This window comes from Lepisosteus oculatus, chromosome 3 (assembly GCF_040954835.1).
Source record: "Lepisosteus oculatus isolate fLepOcu1 chromosome 3, fLepOcu1.hap2, whole genome shotgun sequence".
In the NCBI taxonomy this organism is placed as follows: Eukaryota; Metazoa; Chordata; class Actinopteri; order Semionotiformes; family Lepisosteidae; genus Lepisosteus; species Lepisosteus oculatus.
In genome coordinates this window covers 75,122,309-75,145,189 of record NC_090698.1, presented here as the reverse complement: position 1 = coordinate 75,145,189, position 22,881 = coordinate 75,122,309, and the positions used below count along the sequence as shown (strand labels likewise).

The 22,881-nt window shown below is 41.4% G+C and overlaps 1 protein-coding gene across 2 annotated transcripts in view; it reads right to left on the bottom strand.

Moving 5' to 3' along the window:
• Window positions 1-568: 568 nt before the first annotated feature.
• abcb6a (ATP binding cassette subfamily B member 6 (LAN blood group) a) overlaps window positions 569-22,881 on the bottom strand; it is a 29,062-nt gene continuing 6,749 nt past the window's right edge. For both annotated transcript variants that reach the window (XM_006626494.3, XM_015360884.2), the window contains exons 4-20: window positions 22,494-22,683; window positions 20,802-20,894; window positions 20,316-20,508; window positions 19,782-19,903; window positions 19,221-19,330; window positions 16,831-16,896; window positions 15,417-15,542; window positions 14,177-14,253; window positions 12,884-12,947; window positions 10,647-10,732; window positions 9,349-9,406; window positions 8,387-8,491; window positions 7,760-7,934; window positions 7,326-7,438; window positions 5,130-5,224; window positions 4,616-4,684; window positions 569-1,831 (exon numbers count right to left, since the gene is read on the bottom strand). In XM_006626494.3, coding sequence (XP_006626557.3) covers window positions 1,684-1,831; window positions 4,616-4,684; window positions 5,130-5,224; window positions 7,326-7,438; window positions 7,760-7,934; window positions 8,387-8,491; window positions 9,349-9,406; window positions 10,647-10,732; window positions 12,884-12,947; window positions 14,177-14,253; window positions 15,417-15,542; window positions 16,831-16,896; window positions 19,221-19,330; window positions 19,782-19,903; window positions 20,316-20,508; window positions 20,802-20,894; window positions 22,494-22,683 — 1,890 coding nt within the window. In that variant the 3' untranslated portion in view covers window positions 569-1,683. The remainder of the gene's footprint in view (window positions 1,832-4,615; window positions 4,685-5,129; window positions 5,225-7,325; window positions 7,439-7,759; window positions 7,935-8,386; window positions 8,492-9,348; window positions 9,407-10,646; window positions 10,733-12,883; window positions 12,948-14,176; window positions 14,254-15,416; window positions 15,543-16,830; window positions 16,897-19,220; window positions 19,331-19,781; window positions 19,904-20,315; window positions 20,509-20,801; window positions 20,895-22,493; window positions 22,684-22,881) is intronic.

Genomic DNA, 22,881 nt, shown 5'->3' with positions numbered 1-22,881 from the left:
AAGGGGAGAATGAAGTAGGATGTGAAGACGGGGTTAATTTTAAGTTCTTTCTGCATGAAGATTAGACTTCTAAGGCTGGATGTTTATGGCAGGAAGGGGGTTAACTGATAAGGATTCCAGATGCAGCTATGAGAGCTAGGGAACCCCCTGGAGACTAATCCCTGACCATTTGGCCAAAAAGCTGTAAACTGGTCAAACACATGACCTCCCCTCTTTACCATAATAACGAATGACGAATCAGAGCAGCAAGGAAGGACTATATAAACCTAAAGTTTGTACCGGCACTTTGAACAATACTTCAGTTTTGTTGTTTCTTGCAGGAAACAAGACTTTAGCTTTATTGTTCCTTGCATGCAATAAACTCATTCGTTTAACTTCATCTTTAAAGAAACACCTACATTGGTTAAATTGTAAATTTTAAACCAATTCTTATGTTCTTAAAACCAGAAACAAACATGGCACTCCAATGTCAGGGTTGAACTACCCTGCTGTAGTAGAACCACAGCAAGAATCATTCTTTTATCCTGAAAACTATTTACTGGAATATATAAAAGAAGTTAAAAAAAACTTACAATCAAATGTTTATTTTGAATAAATATTTCAACACAGTTTTAACAAAGTAATCCCATTCTGTTGCAGCAGATCCCTTTGAAAATACTATTTTCTCCAACTTAAAAAAATTCACTCATTAGAAAAGGTTGTCTCTACACATGCACAAACATAAAGCATATTGAAAGAAGGTATGTGCTTACAACACTAAATATCCACACGTTCACAAAGGAACTTCACCTCATTCTGAATGTACGACACTCCTGTTGAGTTGTGAACACAGCAACACTGCAATGCGCGTAATGTTATCAGGGTCGGGTGTGATTTTTAAGGAGTCCCACAAATCCAGTCCCTGGTGTGAAAAGCGAAGTGGAAAAAATGACAGGTGTCATTTTATTTTGGTACGTTGATTGCAGATGTAGAGTGAAGGTCAACTGCTTGACTGACCTTTACAGCATCTTTAATAATAGACAGTATATACTACAAACAAAAAGGCTTTTCACACTTTTTTAAAACAACAATGTATATAGATGTTTGAGTACTGGATGAGTATCGTGCTGAAAGCATCTATACTGTTATCGACTGCTTTCCCTTTTTAATGTGACAAAGAATCACTGGCTGCTCTGAACTCTCTGTACTTACATTTAGAGCATTTAATCCGTTGTCACTTCATTAGTGTTTTTTAAATCAATATACATCCCAACAAAATAAAACCCTTTTATGCAGTTTGATTTTCTACTGTTTTTTTTAAAAAATACAATACAAACATGAGGCCATAATCTTCATGAAAACATTGCCAGGTGCTATGTTTAAATTAAGAATGGTTTCACATGTCAATTTGTTTTTAAATGTTTCTCTGCTTTTCAAATAAAAAAAGGAGAAATTCCATTTGTAAATAAGAAGGAGCTAAATGATATTCCAACTTGAATTGCAAAACCATGTTTATACCAAATAATGTGGCCTCAAAAAAAGAATGAAAGGATGAAAGGTTTTTTACCAGTGAAACCCCAGAAGCCTTATTTTCAGATCCAAGCAATGGAAATGTTAGGGTGTGCACCCACATTCCAGAACAGGCCTTGTACAGATCCTGAGGGCAGACAGTCAGCCTAGAGAGTCCTCTGTGACCCAGAACTCTCACTTGGTCTTCTCTTCTCTTGGCTGCAGCTTTTCTGTACTCCTATCCTTGGTCTCGGTATCAGAGGCCGAGTCTGAGTCCGAGCCCTGCTGCTGTTTCTGCCACATGTCACAGTACAGTCCTCCTTTAGCAATCAACTCGTTGTGTCTGAAAAAGGCAAAAAGACATTTAGGCAACAGTTACAACACAGAGGGACATGGACATTCACAGAACCCTATCTTCTTACAGTTAACAGCCTACAGATAGGGATGATATGGAAGTGGTACAAAACTAACAAAAATAGAGTGGGCACAAACTTGTTTGTATCTAGTAAAAATTAGCTTTACATGCTTCATGATATAAATGCCATGGGTGTGGAAGTTTTGTGGTAAAAATAAGGTAAGAATAAAATGTTGAGTTAAGTACAGTTCTATCCATTCATATTGCCTCCTGCTTGTAGTCCTTACTCTTTGAAGCACTGCTTGATGAATACCAGTTTCAATCACCTTAGCATTGCTTTTCAGGGAGAGAACCTCACAAATCACAAGTGCTGGGTTGGTCACCTCTGCAGCGAAGTGAGCCACTGAACCATGTACCCAGCACAGGGCAGAGGGAATTTCTAACTCCTCTTTTCTGGGGTTGATGGGGATCTTTGGGCTTACAATGCCAGATGGTAAACCTGAGGTAATGTTCATGATAAAAGCCCAATCTGCAATTAGGGAGGTGCTGGTTTACCTACAGAAGAAATGTGAAGTAGCCAAAACAAATACAATACTTAACAAAAGCAAAGAAATTCCCTTCAATATATCAGACAGAATCTCAGCTGAAAAGAAAACAATGAAGCAGCAGCCATGACCACGCTTTGCTAGAGAGCTGAGGAAACAGGGCTCAGACTCCCTTGTTACATCAAGAAGTGTTTCTTAATGACAAATCGTCCTTTTACAAATTTACCACAATAAGTTACATAAATAAACCACACACATCCCCTCTTTCAGCAACAGTGTGCTTTATCTGACCTGGCGCCTCTCTGTCTAGCCCTCCCCGAATTAGGGAAGCAACCAATCGTCCAATTACCTATTCTTAATTTATTCCCTAGATGCCACTCCAGAAGCTCTCCGACATTGAGCCCTCTTAGAGGATCAGCTCCCCACACATCAGTCTGACCACAGACGGTGATCCTCATGCTTTGCCTAGGAGTGCCTGCTTCTCCTCCAGGTCCCGACGAAGACTTCGCTTCCCAAACCTGGGAGCGCTTCCAGACACTCCAAGTGGCTTGGCTCAGCCTGCCTATTCAGAGCCGTTTTTCCCAGTCCAGGACTCGGCCTTCCCTCCCCTACCTGTGCCTTTGGCTGCCCTTGGCAAGCTTCGGCTGAGCCTCCTCTAAAAATGCCCAAAGACCCAAAAGCTTGGTTTCTGGCCACGAACTCTCTGCTGCTGCGCTGTAGCCTTAAGCCTACGGATTCAGCCTGTACTCCTCCGCCGCTGTCTGCAGCGCCTTACTAAATCATAACAATATATATGTAGTTTAATTTTTTCTTAATAAGGAATACTCTGGGAGCAGTGTTGGAATAATGAGTATGTTCATGTCAGTGTAAAGAATGGAAGGGGGACCAGCTTCTTTCCAAGTCACAAGAGGGCGCTGTGGAAGCAAACCAGCAGCCTTCTTTAGGAAGGGTTAGAAATGGTACTTCTGCTTCTATCCATCCATTTTATAACTACCTGATCCGATACAGGGCCGTGAGGGAGCCAGAGTCTATCTAGGCAAACGACAGCCGAGGCAGGATACACACTGAACAGATACCAGTCGATTGCAGGACACACAGACACACACTCACACTAGAAGGAAATTTCCCAGAAGCCAATTAACCTACCAGCATGTCTTTGGACTGTTTGGACTGAGGGTAACACACAATCTCCACACAGAGTGGACCCCAGGACCACAACTGAACCCAGGGCCCCAGCACTGCAAGGCAGCAATGCTGACCAATATGCCACCATCCCACCGCAATATTAAAATAAAGTTACATCTTGTCCTTTTTTAAACCAAATTCATTGGCAGAATTCTGTTATAACCTTATAACCAGGGTATGTTGCTGAGAGGTTCACATTGTTACTATGTTTAGACAAGAATTTTTAAAATTAATAGTCCATTCTTTAAGAAATTAAAATCTTCTAGTAGTGAGAAAACATAATTTAATAAAAATGTAACGTGATGAGATCAAATTGATTGAACAATTTGTGAGTACAGAAAATTTGTGAGGGTTAAGTACCTCTTAGGAAATCTCCAAAAATGGTAAATTCACAAATACAGGACTCAATACCTTATGGGGTAAATAGGGTGTGGTTCCACAGCTTCTTAAACTTAGATTCTGTAGTAATATGTTTGTTAAAATTGTTAACAGTTTGAGTTAGTGTTAGCATTAATTGGTAGTATTTTTAATGAAAATGGACATTCTGGTGAGTAAAATGTTGGTTTTGAGAAACAGAAGGGATGTGAATTAGTTTGTTGGTAGTTGACAAGCATGGAGTCTCAGTTTGTATCTATTACAATGGTATATGATCCCGTTTGCATGAACAGTGTATCTGAGCACTGTTTCCAGGTGTTTTACTATATTATATATACTCACAGCCCGGATAAGAATGTTAATATATGGCCACAGTCACCATCCATGCCAGGCACCTTTCACCATAAGAGCAGCCTCTGCATCACCAGTAACAATATATATCCAATAAACCTTCAATTTCATGTATCTGAATCACATCAAATGAAGACACACATTTCCGCTGCCACCTTGGTGCTCAAAAAAAAGAATATTAGCTTATTCACGTTGATCACTGAATGGAGATCATTCCCATACACAAGTGTATTTTTTTTCATTTGTCTCAGTGGACTGTTTTCTCAGCAGGAAGCTCTGAAGTAGAAATCACCTGGTTTTTAGTGGGTCTACTCACCTGCCACGTTCTGCTATCTGGCCTTCATGAAGCACAAGGATCTGGTCAGCACTGATGATGGTTGATAGCCTGAAACACACACACGTGTTTTAATACTGAAAAATATCATTCTTTTCTACACACATTTTGAGTATATTAATTTTTTTAATGATTATAAACCTCTGCGACCTGATTCTGTTAAGGAAAAGAAGGCACAAGGACACAACTAAATACTCTAGCCCTTCAAATCTACAGGCCAGATTTTAAAACAGAAGTGTAAGTAGTTCTCTTGCTTCTATAGCTGAAAACGTATGAAACAAGCAAAGTTTAATTCCACACTGAAAAGTAGAAAGAAAACAAAGTCTCGATGTGGATCCTACTTTAGGCACCTTTAGGTTTTGATTCTACAGCCAAGAAGTGATTTTTCTTTTTTTTGCTATTCAGCTATTCAGCAGAAAAAAGAAAACTTTCCTTTACAGCTTGAACACTACATGGAAAACTGTTAGTCTCCATTCAGTGAAGCGCTGATACCTACCTATGTGCAACTACAATAGTTGTCCTATTAGTACACACTTTAGCGAGGGATGCTTGGATATTTCGCTCGGTCTTGGTGTCCAAGGCTGAAGTGGCCTGGGAAGCAACAACAAAACAGGAACAGCATCAAAAGGCAGTTTTCCCAGAAAAAACAACCAGTTAATAAGACAGAGGGGCCTCTAGGCTCTAAACACATTTTTGACCCAAGTATTCAAAAGCCAGTTAAGGTTAATGTTGGTGGCTGCATCCTCTCCATCAGCCCAGCAGGTCCTTCTTCTCAGGCAGCGCCTCCGTCTCTGTCAAGGAGTACAGGTGTGCGAGTCTGCCTGCGGCTTGAAGCACACTGTGCCTCTCTTGTGAGTGTGTCCTTTACTACCTCTGTGTCATCATATATCTCTCATTAGTACTCCTTCACCCACAGAGGTCCTCAGTCCTTTCATGACCTCCTCTGAGGCCATTCACCAGCAGGCTGACCAGCACGTGCCCATGCACCGCTGCCTTTCCTCACACTACTCAGAGCTTCCAGTACATTTCTCTTGCCCAAACCTCGCAGTCTCACTCATGTCACAGCTTCTCGTCCCACTCCCTCATACCCACACCTTGCTCCTTCACACTCATAAGCACCTCAGACCTCACTGCTTCATCACATGCCTAGACCAGTCAGAAGTTAGACAGACCTCTTTCACCGCTCCATACATTATATTCTAGAGAGAGGGTCCCTCTACCACCCCCGCTTTCTGAACTCTACTTACACAATTAAAAAACTCTCATACTGCTGACATATTACAGATACTGTGTTCTGGCAGACACTCTGCCCAATCAGGCTGTTTCTTTAAACACCAGAATTTATAATCCTCAATGGTTCCTGCTCATACTTGTCCCCTTTCCTGGCGAGTACACACACACACAAACCACTCCTGCTGCGGTGCTCCAGCCTGCTAGGAGGACATATAACACTCGCACCAACACCTCACTCACTCTGTTCGGCAAATTCTTCTGCCTTCACCATTGCTGGATAGATTACACCTACCCTACATAACATGGAGGCTACAGTCTTGCTCCTTCTCCATTCTGAACTCCTTAGTGTTTCTCGTCTCACTGACCTTTACAGCCTTTGATCATAAGATCACCCTAGATGCCTCCCTGAAAATGTTACCCCATATTTTGTCACAGGGTCTCAGCTGAATGCCACGATCATCTTCCCCCCTCTAGAGGGCCCTCCTACCCTTTTGTATTCCAGTTAGTTTTAGTTCCTACACCTGTGTCTTGTTACAGTTTTTATTATTTAAGCCTGGCATCTCTGCTATTCTGGGCTCAGTATTGGAAGACGACGCCCAGAGGCCCTCCTAGCATCGTCGCCCACGCCTGAGGCTTGAGGGCACAGGCTTCAGAATGGCGTCCTGACCATCCGAGTCCGGGGCTCGGAGCGCCTTGCTCCGTTATGGTTTTATCTTCTTTGTTCCTGGATCCCTTTTCCCTGTGTTTGTCTGGATGGATCTCCCAGTACCTGGACCTTGGACTGCACCCTGATTCCCCTTGTTGGACTTCCTTCTGGGCTAGTTTGCTACATCCCCCGGGCACCGGATCACTGCCGTCACCGCCCCCCATCTGTCATCCGTCCTGATCCACGGCATGTCTTCCCTTTTGTCCTTCTCCAGGTACTTCCAGATTATCTGCATAGGGTCTTTACTGATTCCCGTGACACTGAATAATTGCTTTGGTCTTTTATGAAAAAGTGGATCGAGATTATGTGTTGTGAGAAGTGCTATATAAAATTAAAAACATATTACAGCATGTTATTTAGACCAACTAAAAAAGTACACATTTAGTTGTACAACCATTCGTCCATTTTCAGCAGCTGTTTTTATATTCAGAGGCTTGTGGTGATCTGGATCCCAGCCTGGCAGGCACAGGGTACAGTGAGGGTTACACCCTGGACTGGACACTAGTCCATCACAGGGCACACACATGCATATAGGGGTAGTTATAGAGATGCCATGATAAGAATCAATGAAGTGAATTGTTTAATGCAACAACAAGATGTATTCCTTGTGTAATTTAGGGAAATAGAATTATCTAAATTTGTATTATGCAACTATTTTACTGTGTTCTCGTCCTAGACTAATATCAGTCACCATGGAATCACCCATAAGATTTAGTTCCCATTGATGTCTTTCCCCTGGGTGTCTGGGCTCACCTCGTCCAGAAGGATGATTTGTGGTCCCTTCAGGATCGTCCTGGCAATGGCAACTCTTTGCTTCTCTCCACCACTCAGCTTCAGGCCCCGTTCTCCCACCTGGGTTTCATACCCTGCAAGGGACAGTGGAATCAGACTTCCTTCCTCTTCCTGCTACCTATAAGCAGCTCAAGCAGGGAGATGCGTCGGCATGCACAGGCTGCAAAGGAACATGTAAAGGTTTATTGCAGGCTGAGAAGAGAAGAAAAGAAACACAACGTTTTGGCTGTGAAGCTTTCTTCGCATGCTTCTTATCTTTTCTTTTCAGCGTGGAATAAACCTTTACCTCTTCCTTTGCTGCATTGTGTTCCCTGTCAGAATTCCCACCCCAACGCAGCTGTTTTCCTTCATGCCGTACGGTTCAGTGCCAGTGTATGGACGGTCAGGCCCGTTACCTTCCGGGAAGCTCAGGAGTCTCTGGTGGATGTCAGCGGCCCTTGCTGCCTCCTCCACTTCCTCATCGCTGGCGCTCACGCGGCCATAGCGGATGTTGTTGCGGATGTTGTCATTGAAGAGCACGGTGTCTTGGGGAACCACGCCGATGTGAGCACGCAGGGACACCTGCTTCACCTTGGAAGAAAAACAACAAGCACTAATGAAAAACTTTAAATCAGCCTGATCTCACCATTTACAGCTTACTGAAACTCTTAATGTGATTTCAGTTTTCCTGAAATTTGCCATGTCTGAGCTAAGGCTTATAGAGGATGGTGCTTTTACTGCTAGTTTCCTGGTGATATAAGATCAGTTTGGCAGTATCAGCAATCTTGTTTTTTCTACACCTGGAAAGCTGGTTGAAATGTTAGAGGAGGTGGAGGAAAGAACTATGGCTGGAGCAGCAAAGTAAAATAGTAATTATTCTTTAATCGTGTGGTGTTATCAAAGGTAGTTACTCTGACATGAGAAAACCATTTTACCAACAACATTTGCTGCAGAGTTACTTCCAAATGTCAAATATTGTCCTCCTTCCACATCTTCCTGTTACTTGAAAATGTATTACACCGCACCACAGCAGAGAACCCTACCTTGGAGATGTCCTGTCCATCGATCCGGATGCAGCCACCTTGAACATCATAAAATCGGAACAGAAGTCGGATGATGGTGCTCTTTCCTGATCCAGAAGGTCCCACCTGCAGACAGAAACACAAGAGGCTGATTCCCAACAGGAGCCCTGTTCCTGACCAAAGTGGACAAGGACGTCAGCTTCAAAAAACAGGGACACTTTGGCAGCTCGTGTGGGCAGCCTCTCTCAGCACCTTTATGCATCAGACCCACAGAGCTCACAACCGCTGTGCCAAGGGGCAAGCTTCCTGCTCAAGAGCCTTTGATACTCTTGGTTGCCCTGTTGAGTGACGTAACAACAAAATATGTCAGAGGGATACAATTCATTTCACATGATAGTTCATTCCAAAATTAGGCACTGAAACAAAACATGTTGTGGAGCTGTAGCTGTAGTGTAAAACATCTAAAATGTTAAAATGTTTATCTAGTCTTAATTTTATGGACAGTTCACATAACAAACAGATGCATGACAGGGAGTTTGTTTAATTGTGATAATATCTAGCCCAGGGTGATTGGGTGTAATCATACAGGCTAATTGTTCTCAATACTTCGGAAGTAATTTCATTCCAGCACAACACACCCTGGAGGGCATCATTACTATTATATAACAGTTTATTCAGTACAAGAGACATACAGTAAGAGTGCTTGTGTTTCTTAAAATATGTTTATGAATGCAACTGAAAAATATTTGTTTCATTACAGAAAACTGCTCCTGACACAGCTGTTAGTTTTGAAAGTGGTGTTTTAGGAATGCACATATACAATACACAGACTTGCTTGGACATCACCTGTGTTAGGATGAGTCACCAAATGGGTTTAGACACACACTGCTACATCAGAGACCATCACAATCTGCTGTAAACAAGGCCTGTATTACAGAATTACTAGACTCGATTTAATTCATTTTTCCATGTGGTTGACTTACCAAAGCCACAGTTTGACCAGGCATAACTGTAAAGGATATATCCTTGAGAATTTCTTTACTGTGAATAAAATGAGATGAATAAAATATAAAATCAATGGAACCGTGTATTCTTGGATTCACTGTAATTACAGTAAATAGTCCAGAGAGATTATGTCTGTAGTTGGAGAAACCTTATGTCTATGTTCACAAATTTACTAATGCTAGCATTACCAAACTTACAGTGATTATTTCCACTGATATAGAGCTAACTTGCATCATATAAGATAAAAAAACATTGCAAAAATATTAAGACAAGGCAGGGGGCACTGAGTACGTCAATCAGTAAGAACATCAGGAGGAGTCTTGAACCTGAGTTGTGTAACCTGGTGCTGTGACCAGGAGTCCACAACTAGCCAAACCTGAGGCCTGAAACTAAAACTGAGCAGAGTCTCCTCAGCCTCTTGTATGATAGATGATAGTAACACTGCACCAGCTGCAGATACATCACTCCAACACTTAGGCAGTGTTGATCACAGTTAACCGCTGTGGACGCTGAGGAACTCGCAGCATGACAAGCGGGGGATGGCTCTAAAAAGTGCATGTTTTGGAGGATAATAAGCGCAGTCCTCATATCCCCAGGGCCAGTATGAGAGCCTCGGTGGTGATCGAGCCCCCCTAGAAACATTAACATAACAGGAATTCGGTTTAATCATTGGCCATTTGCCTGAACCAATGGGGAAGTTTGACAAACAAGCTCCCTATAAACCTTTGTTCTTGGAGGAATACTGCGTCTTCTGATTTTTGTTACAGTTAAGTTCTTAATCACAGGCTAATCAATTTCAGTTTTCTATCTGTAACACATTTGTACAGTTATTTTCATCTATTAAAAGGTCAAATGAGATTTGTCATTTGTAAGGGTATCAACCCTGTACTAATTTCTGAATTTCAGGTGTCTGAAATATAACAAATTGGACATCAGTTGTGGGGAAAAAAAAACACTTATTGTAGGACTGTTTGATACAGTGTCATGCTCATCATACAGTATGTGTGTCAACTAGTAAGAAGCGTTTAGTCAGTCATACAGGCAAGCAACCTGAGGTGAGGCTGTGTCACGGTCTGTGTGCTGAAACTGTACCCTGGAAACAGGATATCTGGACACACAGGGCTGGCTGAAGAGACAAGTCATCAATCAGTACTGGACACTCAGAACCCAGCTGGAATTAAACCAATCCCTGAAATACCTAGTAATCGTATTGACTAAATGGTGCAATTTTCAAGTTTCTTTACTGCTTTTCATTCTTTTGTGTGTGTGACCTTACCCTTCGACATAGCTGAAATACACATTTTCGAATTCCACCCTTCCAAGTTTAAAAAGAAGGTTCCCAGCATTGACTTCATCCTTTACCTGAAATATAAAGATTAAAACATTGCAAAATGATCAGAAAAACCTTCTGTAAAATTCCTGGAATAATTAATATTATTCATGAAATTAATATTGCTATAATAATAAACAAACATGTTCACTGTTGAGATTCTTCTGAAAGTGCAGATACAAGTCTTTAAGGCTGGTGTGCAGAGGTGTAAGCTACCACCTTTTTGGGATGTAAAAAACTTTCCAAACTGCTTCTGAAAGTGTCATTCATATTCATTACTTACATTATTTACAGTATTTGGAGAACACATGCAATTTTTTGGGAATATTAGCTAAAATCCATAGAGGGAACAGCAAGCGTGTGTGACATCCTATCAGACCAGTAACACACTGAAAGCAAATTCAGCACATGCTCAGCCTGCACAGACTAAGAACTGGAATCCTTCTGCAAACAGTAAATCAACAGTTGTGTCTGTGGCCTCGGTCCAATACCACAGACGTGGACTACATAGATATAAGGCATGAAATTAATACAAAACCAGTGTTATGGCTATCGAAAGAGATCACCTCCAATGCTTATTGTTCAGATGAGTTATTAAAGCAAAGAGAAGAGCATTTTTATTTTTTTTCTGTATTGGAGGTATGCACACATACACTGCCTGGTAGTTTTGCGGTACGGTACAGCATTGAAGTCGGGGGACCAGATATAAATTGAGATTGCACCCAATAAATGATAAAACATGGCACCCCTCTCTGGAATCTGCTAGCAGTATCAACAGTAAGGGAAAACTTCTGGGATCTAGAAAGTGAGTCTATCTTAAAATCCATGTTTTGAGCATTAAGTTGAAAATCATATGGAGTTTAAAAACTGCAGACATGCCACTACCCGTCGCAGAATACCACCCCAAATCGGTGGTATATGTGACCCAACTTTATCTAAGGGTGCTATGGACATAATTATTCTGATAACATTTGTATAAGTAAAATCAGTTAGACTGTTACAGTCTTAAAAGTTGTATTGTTCCATGTAAATGTATGAAGTAGATAACGAAAATAGCAATACACTACTGTGTAAATAAGCCACTATGCATTATCGATATGCATTATATAAGTCGACAAAAATGCAATACATTTGACAACAGAAAAAAAATTACTTTGAATAATATTATTTTTCATCTGATGTTCTATGAACATGGATAGGTTTATTTTCTAGGATAATCAGTTTCTCCTGATAAGGAGTAAATTATAAACTAAAAAAAACTAATGATCTGAACTAAACTAATTAACTAAACTATCTTAGAGAGGTGGTATCGATCATGGCCAGGTGTTCCTCTATAGAGAGGTGGTATCGATCATGGCCAGGTGTTCCTCTATAGAGAGGTGGTATCGATCATGGCCAGGTGTTCCTCTATAGAGAGGTGGTACTGATCATGGCCAGGTGTTCCTCTATAGAGAGGTGGTACTGATCATGGCCAGGTGTTCCTCTATAGAGAGGTGGTATTGATCATGACCAGATGTTGCCATTGCCCTGGCAAAGTAAACACATGACAATCAACTACCAGCATGCACTGCAACAGAGTGACATCTAGTGCTGAATCTGAAAGCACTCACTCGAGGATAATCAACAGGCACATTACTGAAGATCTGTTCTGAAGGCATCATCTGAACAAGATGTTTTTTCAACTTAAGGGACACAAACTGTATCTGAATATATTGTGGAATTGGTGGAATTTTGAATTACATCTTGTAATAAGTTCAAAAGTCAGATGTCTAAGGATATTTTAGTATTTAAATATCTAAAATATTACTATTTGTAGTGGTCAAATTAATTAATAATAAAAGACACAGAACATAAGACCACACGTGGCCCCAGCGCTGCGAGGCACCAATGCTGATCACTGCATCACCATGCCTCCCCAGTGTTGTCAAAGAAAGTTATGACTGAGAGGAGCCACTCAGCACATTTCCCCTGTTTTGGTAGTTAGTAGATAATTAATCTGAGGATCTCGCCCAGCCAGAACTTTAGCTGGCCTCACACTCTCACAACCCTGGGGTACAGTGTTGTTCTGGGTTATACAGGCATTTCCACACAGTGTCCACTTGTGCTCTCTCATCCTGTCGTTATTATATCTGTCACATATGAGCTGTAGTGAATTTACTTGGCCAGATTACATATAAACTTACTTCTTGCTCTTCAGTAAAAAGTTGAAACATGTTCTCCATATCTATGAAAGAGTTTTGGATCATCCTGTTGACAGAATCAAATTATTAATTTGATTAATTTGAAAAAGTATTCATTCAGTTTTAACACATTCTGCACACATACATTCAGCTATTAATAAGTGAATTAGAATTAGAATTTTGGAAGATTTGTAGGTGTTAGAAAGAAAAGTTCAAATATTTTAAAAACAGATAAACCCTCCCAAAAGCCCCAATGCATTGTTAGTGGCTGTTGAGTTGTTTGAGAATTTAGAGACAATGATCAACATCTTGTCAACAGCTGCAGTTCTCAGGAGCTTCAAAGCAAGAAAGGAACCGAGGTGTTTACTGAGTTGTACTGGATCTGAGACACATCAATGAAAGGAATATTCTGGTTTACTTTGGTTAATTAAGTTCTTGGTGAATGATCAATAGTCATTAACAGTGTCCTTGTCATTATACTGGGGCATTAGGACCCATACAGACCTGCAGGGTGGGCGCCCCCTGCTGGCCCCACTAACACCCCTCCCAGCAGCAACCTCAGCATTCCCAGGAGTCTCCCATCCAAGTCCTGACCAGACTCACACTGCTGAGCTTCAGTGGGCTGCCAGCTGTGAGTTGCAGGTTGATAGAGCTGCTGGCTGCATGTCCTCTGACCCCTGCTTTGTCTCCCAACTGTGTACCCGGATCACCCCTGGGCTTCGTTACCCGTTTGTGTTGGACTTGGACCCAGGCTTTGAATTCAGACTGAAACCTATCTCCCTGATCCTCTGACCTTTCTGTTGCTATGTCTCCCTCGCTTACAACCCCTGGTTTGTTAGGGTTTTGACCCTGGACTGTGTTTTGGGTCAAAATGCTCTGGACTCTGGCTAGCCAAAGCTCCACTTCTGCCTGTGTGTCTGCAAGCAGCCTGCTCCCTGTTCCCAGAGTGTGTGATCCCAGCTCCCTCCGGACTCGGTATCGTGCAGCTCCGGGCATTCGCTATGTGCTGCTTGCAGGATCCCCAGTTCAGCCGCCTGTTCATCCCGGGATTGGGTTCTCTCACACTCTGTAATGACGCACTTTGAGTCCCAACTCATTACAGCCTGTTAGAGCAGCTCATTCCACTTGTATGCTGTAGTTTTATTATATGGTTATTGATTATCCTGCTCACTCTATTTCTGGTACATTCCGTAATTCACATTTTTTCCCCTCTTTCTGTGTAACAATATATATGTAAATCAATTAACCAGTTTATCCAGAAAATGATATCAAAAGCCTGTGATACTGAATCCTCACCTGTAATAAGTACCGAACCAGTTGAGAGGTGTATAGAGCTGAATGATGTAGGTGCCAAAGAGAACATAATCACCAACCTGGAACATGTTGCAAGAAAGTAGAAATTAATCAAACTAAACATATACATTAATATCAAAACACAAGCCCACCTCAGATCCATACCCACACTGACAGCACAAAGCCAGGCTGGCCAAATCAATCTGTAAAATTTAAATCCTACTGACCATGGGTCAAGGACAACCGAATCATATTATTCCAAGAATAGGCAAGAGCTCCAAGTGGCTGCAACAAAACATGTCAAATATTTGTACAGTTTGGCAAGCTGAAGGGGTCACAGACATCGTGCAGTTATTACTTCAAAGGCATATGAAACCAAATACGGACTTTTTCACACTGAAAAGTGAATGTGTCCCAATGGTCAAATCTTCTTCAAATCACTCAGTTGAATTCAAAACACATTTATGTTCTGAAATGATTAAATGTATGCATGGAATTCCACACAATATAAACATACTGTATATTGGACTACTTATTCATGTTTAACTCATGATCTAAAAAAACAAATGGCTTTACTGTAAAGAAAAAAAATAGTTTGACGTTTTGCTGTCCTAATACTTTTTGAGGGCATTGTATATAGACATATTAGATCATTATTTGATTTTGGCATTAGAGCTTTAAACAGACAATATGAGCTCTTTATCTAGAAAAGCTCTTTCTTTGTGGTCTATACAGCATAAACCCTATTCCTGTAAAAAAGTGCCATGGGATCTTTGATGACTAAATAGTCAGGACCTTTATGTTACTTGTCACTCACAGGATGACACTGTCCTGACAGTATCTGATCCAGAGGAATGAAAACAAATTCCTGGTTGATAAAATCCACTTTGGTAGTACAACAGTGATACATTGCAATGCTGAACAAGACCCTCCCTGGACATAACAAGATAAGTGCACACTGTGTTTGAAAAATCAGAGTACTACACAGCATGTTTTATTCTTAAGACCTTTGAAATGTAATACATTCCCCCTCTGCCACAGAAAATGAGTTAAAACACAACCATGTTGACTTTCGACAGCTACTTACACCCATAAAAACCGCAACCAGCAAAGCCTGATAGTCTAGGTAAAACTAAATATTACCTATGTAAAGAATTTATCAACACGCAAGGATGATTATGAAAAGAGGGACAGACTTTGTGTAGCAGACCAGAGACAGCCCCTCAGGTGCAATGATTGTTACCTGAAACTTGTTCTCTGTGACAAAGTAGGCACAGAGGAGGGATCCAGCGAGGAGCCCTGAGCCGATGATCAGGTTCTGAGTCTGGTTTAACAGGGCCAGGGAGGCATTGACTTTCCATTCGGACTCCTGCATGAGAGACACACACATGGAGTGGTGTGTATTTGTTTCACATACTGCTAATAAAATGAATGGAGCAGTGTTTGAGACAGTGGATGGCATGCTGACATGCCCTGTGTGGAGTCTACTGTAATTGTCAGGAAGATCTGAAAACAGAGATATTGAGGGTTTTTTTAAATTGTCGGTTGTAAAAATACTGACGACAATGGGACAATGACATTGCTGGAGTGGGGATCTGTGGGGACAAGTGATCTGCACAGGCTCATTCTGGCCTGAGGAGAAGAGTAAAACACAATTTAAATGTTTCTCTTTCTACTTTTCCACAGTGGAATTTCTCTCTACATCAGTTATATATCTCAACACTGTTATAATAATATAATGAAATTCCACTCAGTACTGTCTTAACATTCCAGTATTATGGCACAGTTATTCTAATCTTGATTCTTAATAAATGTTTCAAGACTTGTTTTTCTTAGAATTTCTAGTAGTAGGAATGTATTGTAGGTCAGAATTAGTTTAATCAAGCAAACAAAGGAAATGCCAGCAGAGAAAAAGTAACCAAAGCTCATCCTGCCTCAAAACTCCAATGGGCACAAATCTGTGTTTACATAATCCAAAAGCAGTACGTCTGACAACACATCTTTAAGAAGACAGCCATCATTTATTTACTGAAGGGCTGCCCTTTGTGTGTTTTTAAGGGAAATACAGTACACTGTCTGTGTATCCCACAGGACAGCTTGGTGTCTTGAATGAGTCCATCATCATCATCCACAACAAAACGCCAGTCGGCCTGTTTTTCTACAAATCACCCCAGACTGACATCAGGGTGTCCGACTGTCTTTCAGTCTTTCAGTTCAGATATAAACTTTGTGCAAAACCCTGCAATTAGCCAATATTGTCAAACATGTAGAATATAAAGTCTTCAGTGAGTAAGTCTCATTGGAGACAATGTCTCATGACATTGCTTTTCTGAAAAAAAACAGTATGACCTGCTACTTAAAATGGAATCTACCACATAACAGCAAAATTAAAATCAATTTTAAATAATAGAAAATTACTGTTGACCTTGATGATCAGATGCAACCTACTAATACAACAGCAAAATTATTGAGTAAGGAACTGGAAATTACAATACAAGCAAAAATACAACAATGAAGAAAAAATATTATCTATATAGATAGTGGTGGCTGTCTTTTGTTTAAAATAATTCTAGTATCAGTGTTCTTCAAGTTTACAGTATGTCTCTTAGCATGTCTGTTCTGAAAGAAAAACAATTTAAATGGAATACTTTTCTTACCTGATATTTCAGAATGGCATGATTGAATCGGTTCACTTCATATTCCTCTGCATTGTAGTATTTCACCTACAACACAAAGACAACACCAATGGTAGACAGAACACTGTGTCAATTGCTTTTGTTCAGAAAAGTTTTCATCACCTGCTCAAGATCATGAAGGTTTTTTAAAACATACTTACAAGATTAAAAAAAAAACAACAAAGACCAGCATTTTGACAACATTCAGGGTCTGTAAATTTCATGGGTTATACACTATCTGAAAAAATGGCAACATGTGTACAGCCGTACAAAACTATTCAGACCTTTACTCAGTTTTCACATTTTGGTGCTTTAATGTTTGCTGTCACGACACTTTGAAGTAGAAAATAATTATATACTTAACCTACTCCACACATTCAAAACAAAAAACTAAAAGAAAGGACTAAATAGAAATAGAGGAAGAAGCATATAATATAAAAGTATTTATCATGAATGTATACATTTTCAAGCTCACAAAACTACCTAAAAACAATTAGCTGAGTGGCCACTGCCTGTGTGACAGTGGTTCTCATGATTTCAGAATAAAAACTCCTGTCTTTGTAATGTTCCTTCTTCAGGTAGGGAATTTCAAGCAAAGACTTAGCCGTGAAGACGAAGGCACTTTCAAAGAAACTCACAAAGAAATTCAAAAGCACTGGAGAAGGATACAAAAAATATTGGAGTCTGCTCTGGCGTGGCTTAAGGATAAGTGTGTACGTGTGTAGTTGGGATAGTATACTGTACGTATCTGCTGTCCATACAATCCCCAAGCAACTTTGTTTAAACAATGTTTAAACATCACCAATCCAGTTGGTTTATGTAATCATTACATTTCTAAGGACCTTACATGGACACTGAACACCTCCAGTCTCATCAAGAAGGCACAACAGTGGCTGTACGTCCTGAGAAGGCTGTAGAAAATACACCTACATCCACAGATCCTCACCAACTTCTACAGATGTACGGTGGAGATCATACTGACCAGCTGCATCACAGTCTGGTACGGCAACTGCACCGCATCCGACTGTAAGGCACTACAGTGGGTGGTCAAAACTGCCCAACACATCATCGGCAGTGCCTTACCATCCATCCAGGAAATATACAACACCAGGAGTCTGAAAAAAGCCACCAAAATTATGTCTGACCCCACTCACCCCAGTCATAACTTGTTTATTCCCCTACCATCTGGCAGAAGGTTCCGGTCACTCCAGTCGCACACAACTAGACTCCAAAATAGCTTCTTCCCCAGAGCTGTCAAGTTGGTGATGCCCCCACTCCCTCCCACCATATTATGAGCTCTCCTAACATCCTCCTGTACCCACAACGACTGTACTCCTACACCACTACACACACATGTAAGCCGAAATTGTACTGTCCCCTTGATAGCCCAGTAAAACTGTACCGGTCGTAATAATATTTTATATTTATTAATTAACCATACTATTTTTGCACTCTTCCAAGAATTACCTTGCACTGTTTTTGTCCTGTTATATTTTCTCTGTTTGCGGAATTTTGCACAGTTTTGATTACTTGATTACATGTTATTTATGTTATGTTATTACATGTTACTGTTTTTGCTATTGTGTTACTGTCTATTGTCTTATCTTCTGTCCTATTTATATAATGCACCTGAGTGACTAATGAGAAACACTTTTCATTATACTATGCACCTGTGTAAGTTTAATGACAATAAAGTTGAATTGAATTGAACTGAATTAATTTCCTCTTTAGCTTTTGCTGACATTTACTGTGACTTTCCTTACTTCTGGTAGTATTCAGTTTGACTTTCAGGTTTTAAATACAATGTTTAGATACAATTTGTACGCATTATTTTGTAATTTCACAAAATAGAACACAATGGGATCTGTGAATAGTTTTGCGTTGTATGTACGGTACGTAGCAACGCAGCCGGTAATTCCAACCGAAGCCACAAGAGGGCGACCACGTCTTCTCAACTCCAGACTTTCAGTCACAAGTTAATATTTCTCACTTGCATATTGGAGGCAGAGAGACTCCTGCTTGTATTCTAACACTGCGCAGCTGGTCTTCATTTCTTAGAAGTGAATATGAGTTAGAGACTCCAAAAGAGAGATAGTGTAGCTTCAAAACTTATTAGCAAATAGAAAAATAGATTTTTCCTTTTTCTTTTTAATCAGATGTCTGACCTAATAGAACAGGAAAACAATATTTTTTCCCCTTTATTCTATAATAGCATCCTGGAAGGATTTTTTCACACCTAGGAAACTCCCGATTGAGGAGCTGTGTGACTGCAGAGGATCAGGTAAAGGCTCATTCCTCATTCAACCTAAAGCATGTGCAGGCGAGGGGAGGGGAAGGGGAGGAGAGCAGGGCAGGAAGGCAGAAACCAGTACCGTTTCGAAATTGAGCAGCGAGTCCACAGCCTTGGACTTGGCGTTGTTGTCCTGCGTGTTCATGTCTCGCCTGTACTTGGTTCTCCACTCTGTTATGACGATGGTCAGAGCTGTAGGAAAAGACAGGGAAAAACAGCTGTACTGCAAACCCTGCTTTCAAGGCTACTCTCGTGTTAACTCTGTAATCAACACCCCTCTTCTCTCCATTGTCATACCTTGCGTTAAACCATAACAGACTTTCTACTCCTCGCTTTCCAAGCTAAAATTCTTCCCATCTACCATCAGAATGCCATGATTCAAAACGGGCTATAACAAGCGTATTAACCCTGCCAGCTGATACACTGGCTTCTTTCAAGAAACAACTGAATAAGGTCTTCAGGTAAATCACCTACTAATAACGCAAGATACTGTAAGCTGGGCTGGTTGCTCTTGCTTTTACCTTTCTTATTTTTTATAGCCCCTGACATGCCTGGAAAAGCCTAATCATGCCAGTCACTGAGCTACAGGAGGTAACTGAAGGAGTGCAGCCTTGCTTGAGCCTGGCATGAGGGTAGTACTCACTGAGATACAGGAACATGCAGACGAAGACGATTAGACCAAACCAGGCATTGAAGGAGGAACTGAAGTAGATGATGGCGATGACAATATCAGCAATCGTGGGGAAAATGCTGAAGACAATGTAGCTGCACAAAGGAAGTAGAAACAGTCAGTTTTGCCTTTTATGACCAAGACGTCCAAGAAGGCTCAGAAAGAGAAAAAAAAAAGAGGTAGAGCAGACAGGTGAGGAGAGAGCAGGGGACAGAGGTAGAGCAGACAGGTGAGGAGGGAGCAGGGGACAGAGGTAGAGCAGAAGGTAAGATGGGAGGGAGCAGGGGACAGAGGTAGAGCAGAAGGTAAGAAGGGAGGGAGCAGGGGACAGAGGTAGAGCAGACAGGTGAGGACGGAGCAGGGGACAGAGGTAGAGCAGACAGGTGAGGACGGAGGCAGTAAGAGGTGAATAATGGACCTCATTGAATGAAGTAAAAACAGATGTGTAGAGAGTAGAATGTGAAAGAGAAAACATGAGTAAATGGAGGAAAAGGAAAATCTGCATACCTGAGCAGGCTGTTGATGGAGGAGGTGCCGCGGTCGATGCTGCGGAGCACCTCGCCCGTGCGGCGGCCCAGGTGCCAGCGCAGGGACAGAGAGTGCAGGTGAGCGAACAGCCGCACCTGCACCAGCCGGTTGGTGTACTGCTGCACCCGAATCCACAGGAAGGAGCGCATGTTGCTCACAAAGCCGGAGGCGCCTGAGTAGAGGAAAGCCAAGAGTTCACAGACAGCCAACACCCAAGCCTGGAGTAAACAGAATAAATCTGAAAACAAATGCGTGTTGTTTTAGCTATGCTGAAGAACAACCCAAGATATATATATATATATTACTGCATGAAATTTGTACTGACTATTAATTAGAAGCATTCTACTGGCGCTTAGAAATGTGCGTGATCTCAGCATGTCATGATGTGTGAAACGTGCAGAGAGCCTTTGTATGAAGTGTAAGCTGTGAGGAGAATGGTACACTGCTGGGAGAGCTCTGTACTACCTGCTCCTCCGCCCTGCAGGAACTTGAGCAGAACATAGATGCAGACAGTTGCAGCTAAAGTCTTCCAGCTGCTTCCATCGGTAAGCTCATTTACTGAGGGAAGACAAATACGGCAGAAATGACATGAAATATACAGAACAAAAGACACAGTTAGACATCAAAAACAGACCTTTGGTCCATTTGTTCACCCAACTGTCACCAGCTCACTGATTCTGCGGCCTTCTCCATCGCTGCAACGGTACACAACGACTGGGTGTCAAAGCTTGGTTTGGTTCCTGAGCCAGAAACTTGTTTTTGGCTCCATAACTTGTATGCTTCACAACAGGATCTCACAAACTGAGAAACTGACGTATAAAGGAAACGAATACACACATTCCAGGCCGGAACAAGGTGGGTGGCGAGTTCATCACAGTTATTCCAAGGGATGGGAAACGCCAACGTGTACACATCAGATGTAAGACCAAAATATATACAAATTAAAACAGCTAATTCTTAATACAGTTGTGAGAAAAAGTTTGTGTAGCCTTCGGAGTCCTAATAATATGCTCCTAATAATAAATACACACAATCCGATTAAACAAATTACATACAAACAACTGCACAGTACTTTTTTTTTGTCTATATTGAACGCATTGTTTAAACTCTCACTGTCTATTTTGACAGAGATGAAGATTAGGTCACATTTTAGGATAAATTACTGCAGGAATATAGATAGATTCACAAACTTTTTCTCACCACTGTAAATAGAAACTTTATTGATCCCGTGAGGGAAAATTAACTCCATTATTTGATTTTGCTAAATGTCTGTTTTCTTATGGTCATGCGTCTGTGTTTCAGCCCATCAAAACTGCAGACCTTGAAGGGAACAAAGGCTCCCTCCTCTCTCTACTCTCCAGGGCTGCCGTGTCGACTGACAGGCATTGAAAACAGCAATAGTCTCCAGCAACGATGGGTTATGACTCACATCATTCAAGTAAAAACTATCAAATAAATCTCTTTGTTTTTGGAAGAAGCAAGGCTGTAATCAGCACACCGCTACTGAATTAACGCTTTTTTTCACTCTGCAGACAGCAGAGGTCAGCACATCACTCACAAGACGTGAATAGCATGCTCTGAAAGTCTTTTACTTAGAACTACATTGAATAATAAATAGCACTTGCCATCTTCTTCTAGACAACAGAGCGTCTGCGCACCTCAGACAGTGTGTATATATACACCATGTGCCTTTTGTGAAAAAATAATCCACTGATGTGTTATAAATGAAACAAGGACACAAGTAAGCAAATGAACTTTAGGAGGAAGAACATTTCTGACAACAGGATGGATTACACAAAGGGTGTAGGTGAGAAAGAACAAACTGGACCAGTTTTCCAACGACTCCTTCAGCAAGAGAGAACAGACTTTTCACCTGTTCTAAATCCAAATCTCATCTCTCGCAGAAGTCTTGGGTAGAGATGCAAAGCATTCCTTAGTTGCATGTTTAGTTTTCGTCTCTTTTAGTTTTCCTGTGCTCAAGAGCCCCAAGTAAAAAATCGCTGCTTTTACACTGTACTTTAAAGTGTTGCCCATGTTTATAACTTCTGTGGCCACCCTGCTGGCAACTCGCACCTGCCACCCTCAGATTGGTTTGTCCTTCATGTGGCACGGTAACTGCAGTCATTGATTTATTTTTCAAAAAGCTGAAAAACTCACCAATGTTCCTGTAGTAAATCGGCACAAAGACGTTGATGGCTCTCTCGGCACCCAGCATCCCGATGCACAGCAGCACCAGCAGCTGCAGACGGACGCTGCCCTTTGGCCACATATACGGCACCAGCAGACGCACCTTCTTCCCGAAGTTCTGCCATGTCGACTGACTCTCGCGATTCTGTCCCAGCAGCGGCTGCACAACACAGGAAGGACATTTCAGTCCATCTCTCTTGGCGGCTGTCGGTCAAGCAATGCAAGCACTGCATTGAGCACTCCAAGATCCATCCACCCACCATCAGAAAGCACAGATTTCTGGGAAGGGGTCACACAGAGCCTTTCCTGGAAGTACAAGGCACAAGGCTGGACTACTCTCTGGCTGGGATGCCAGTCC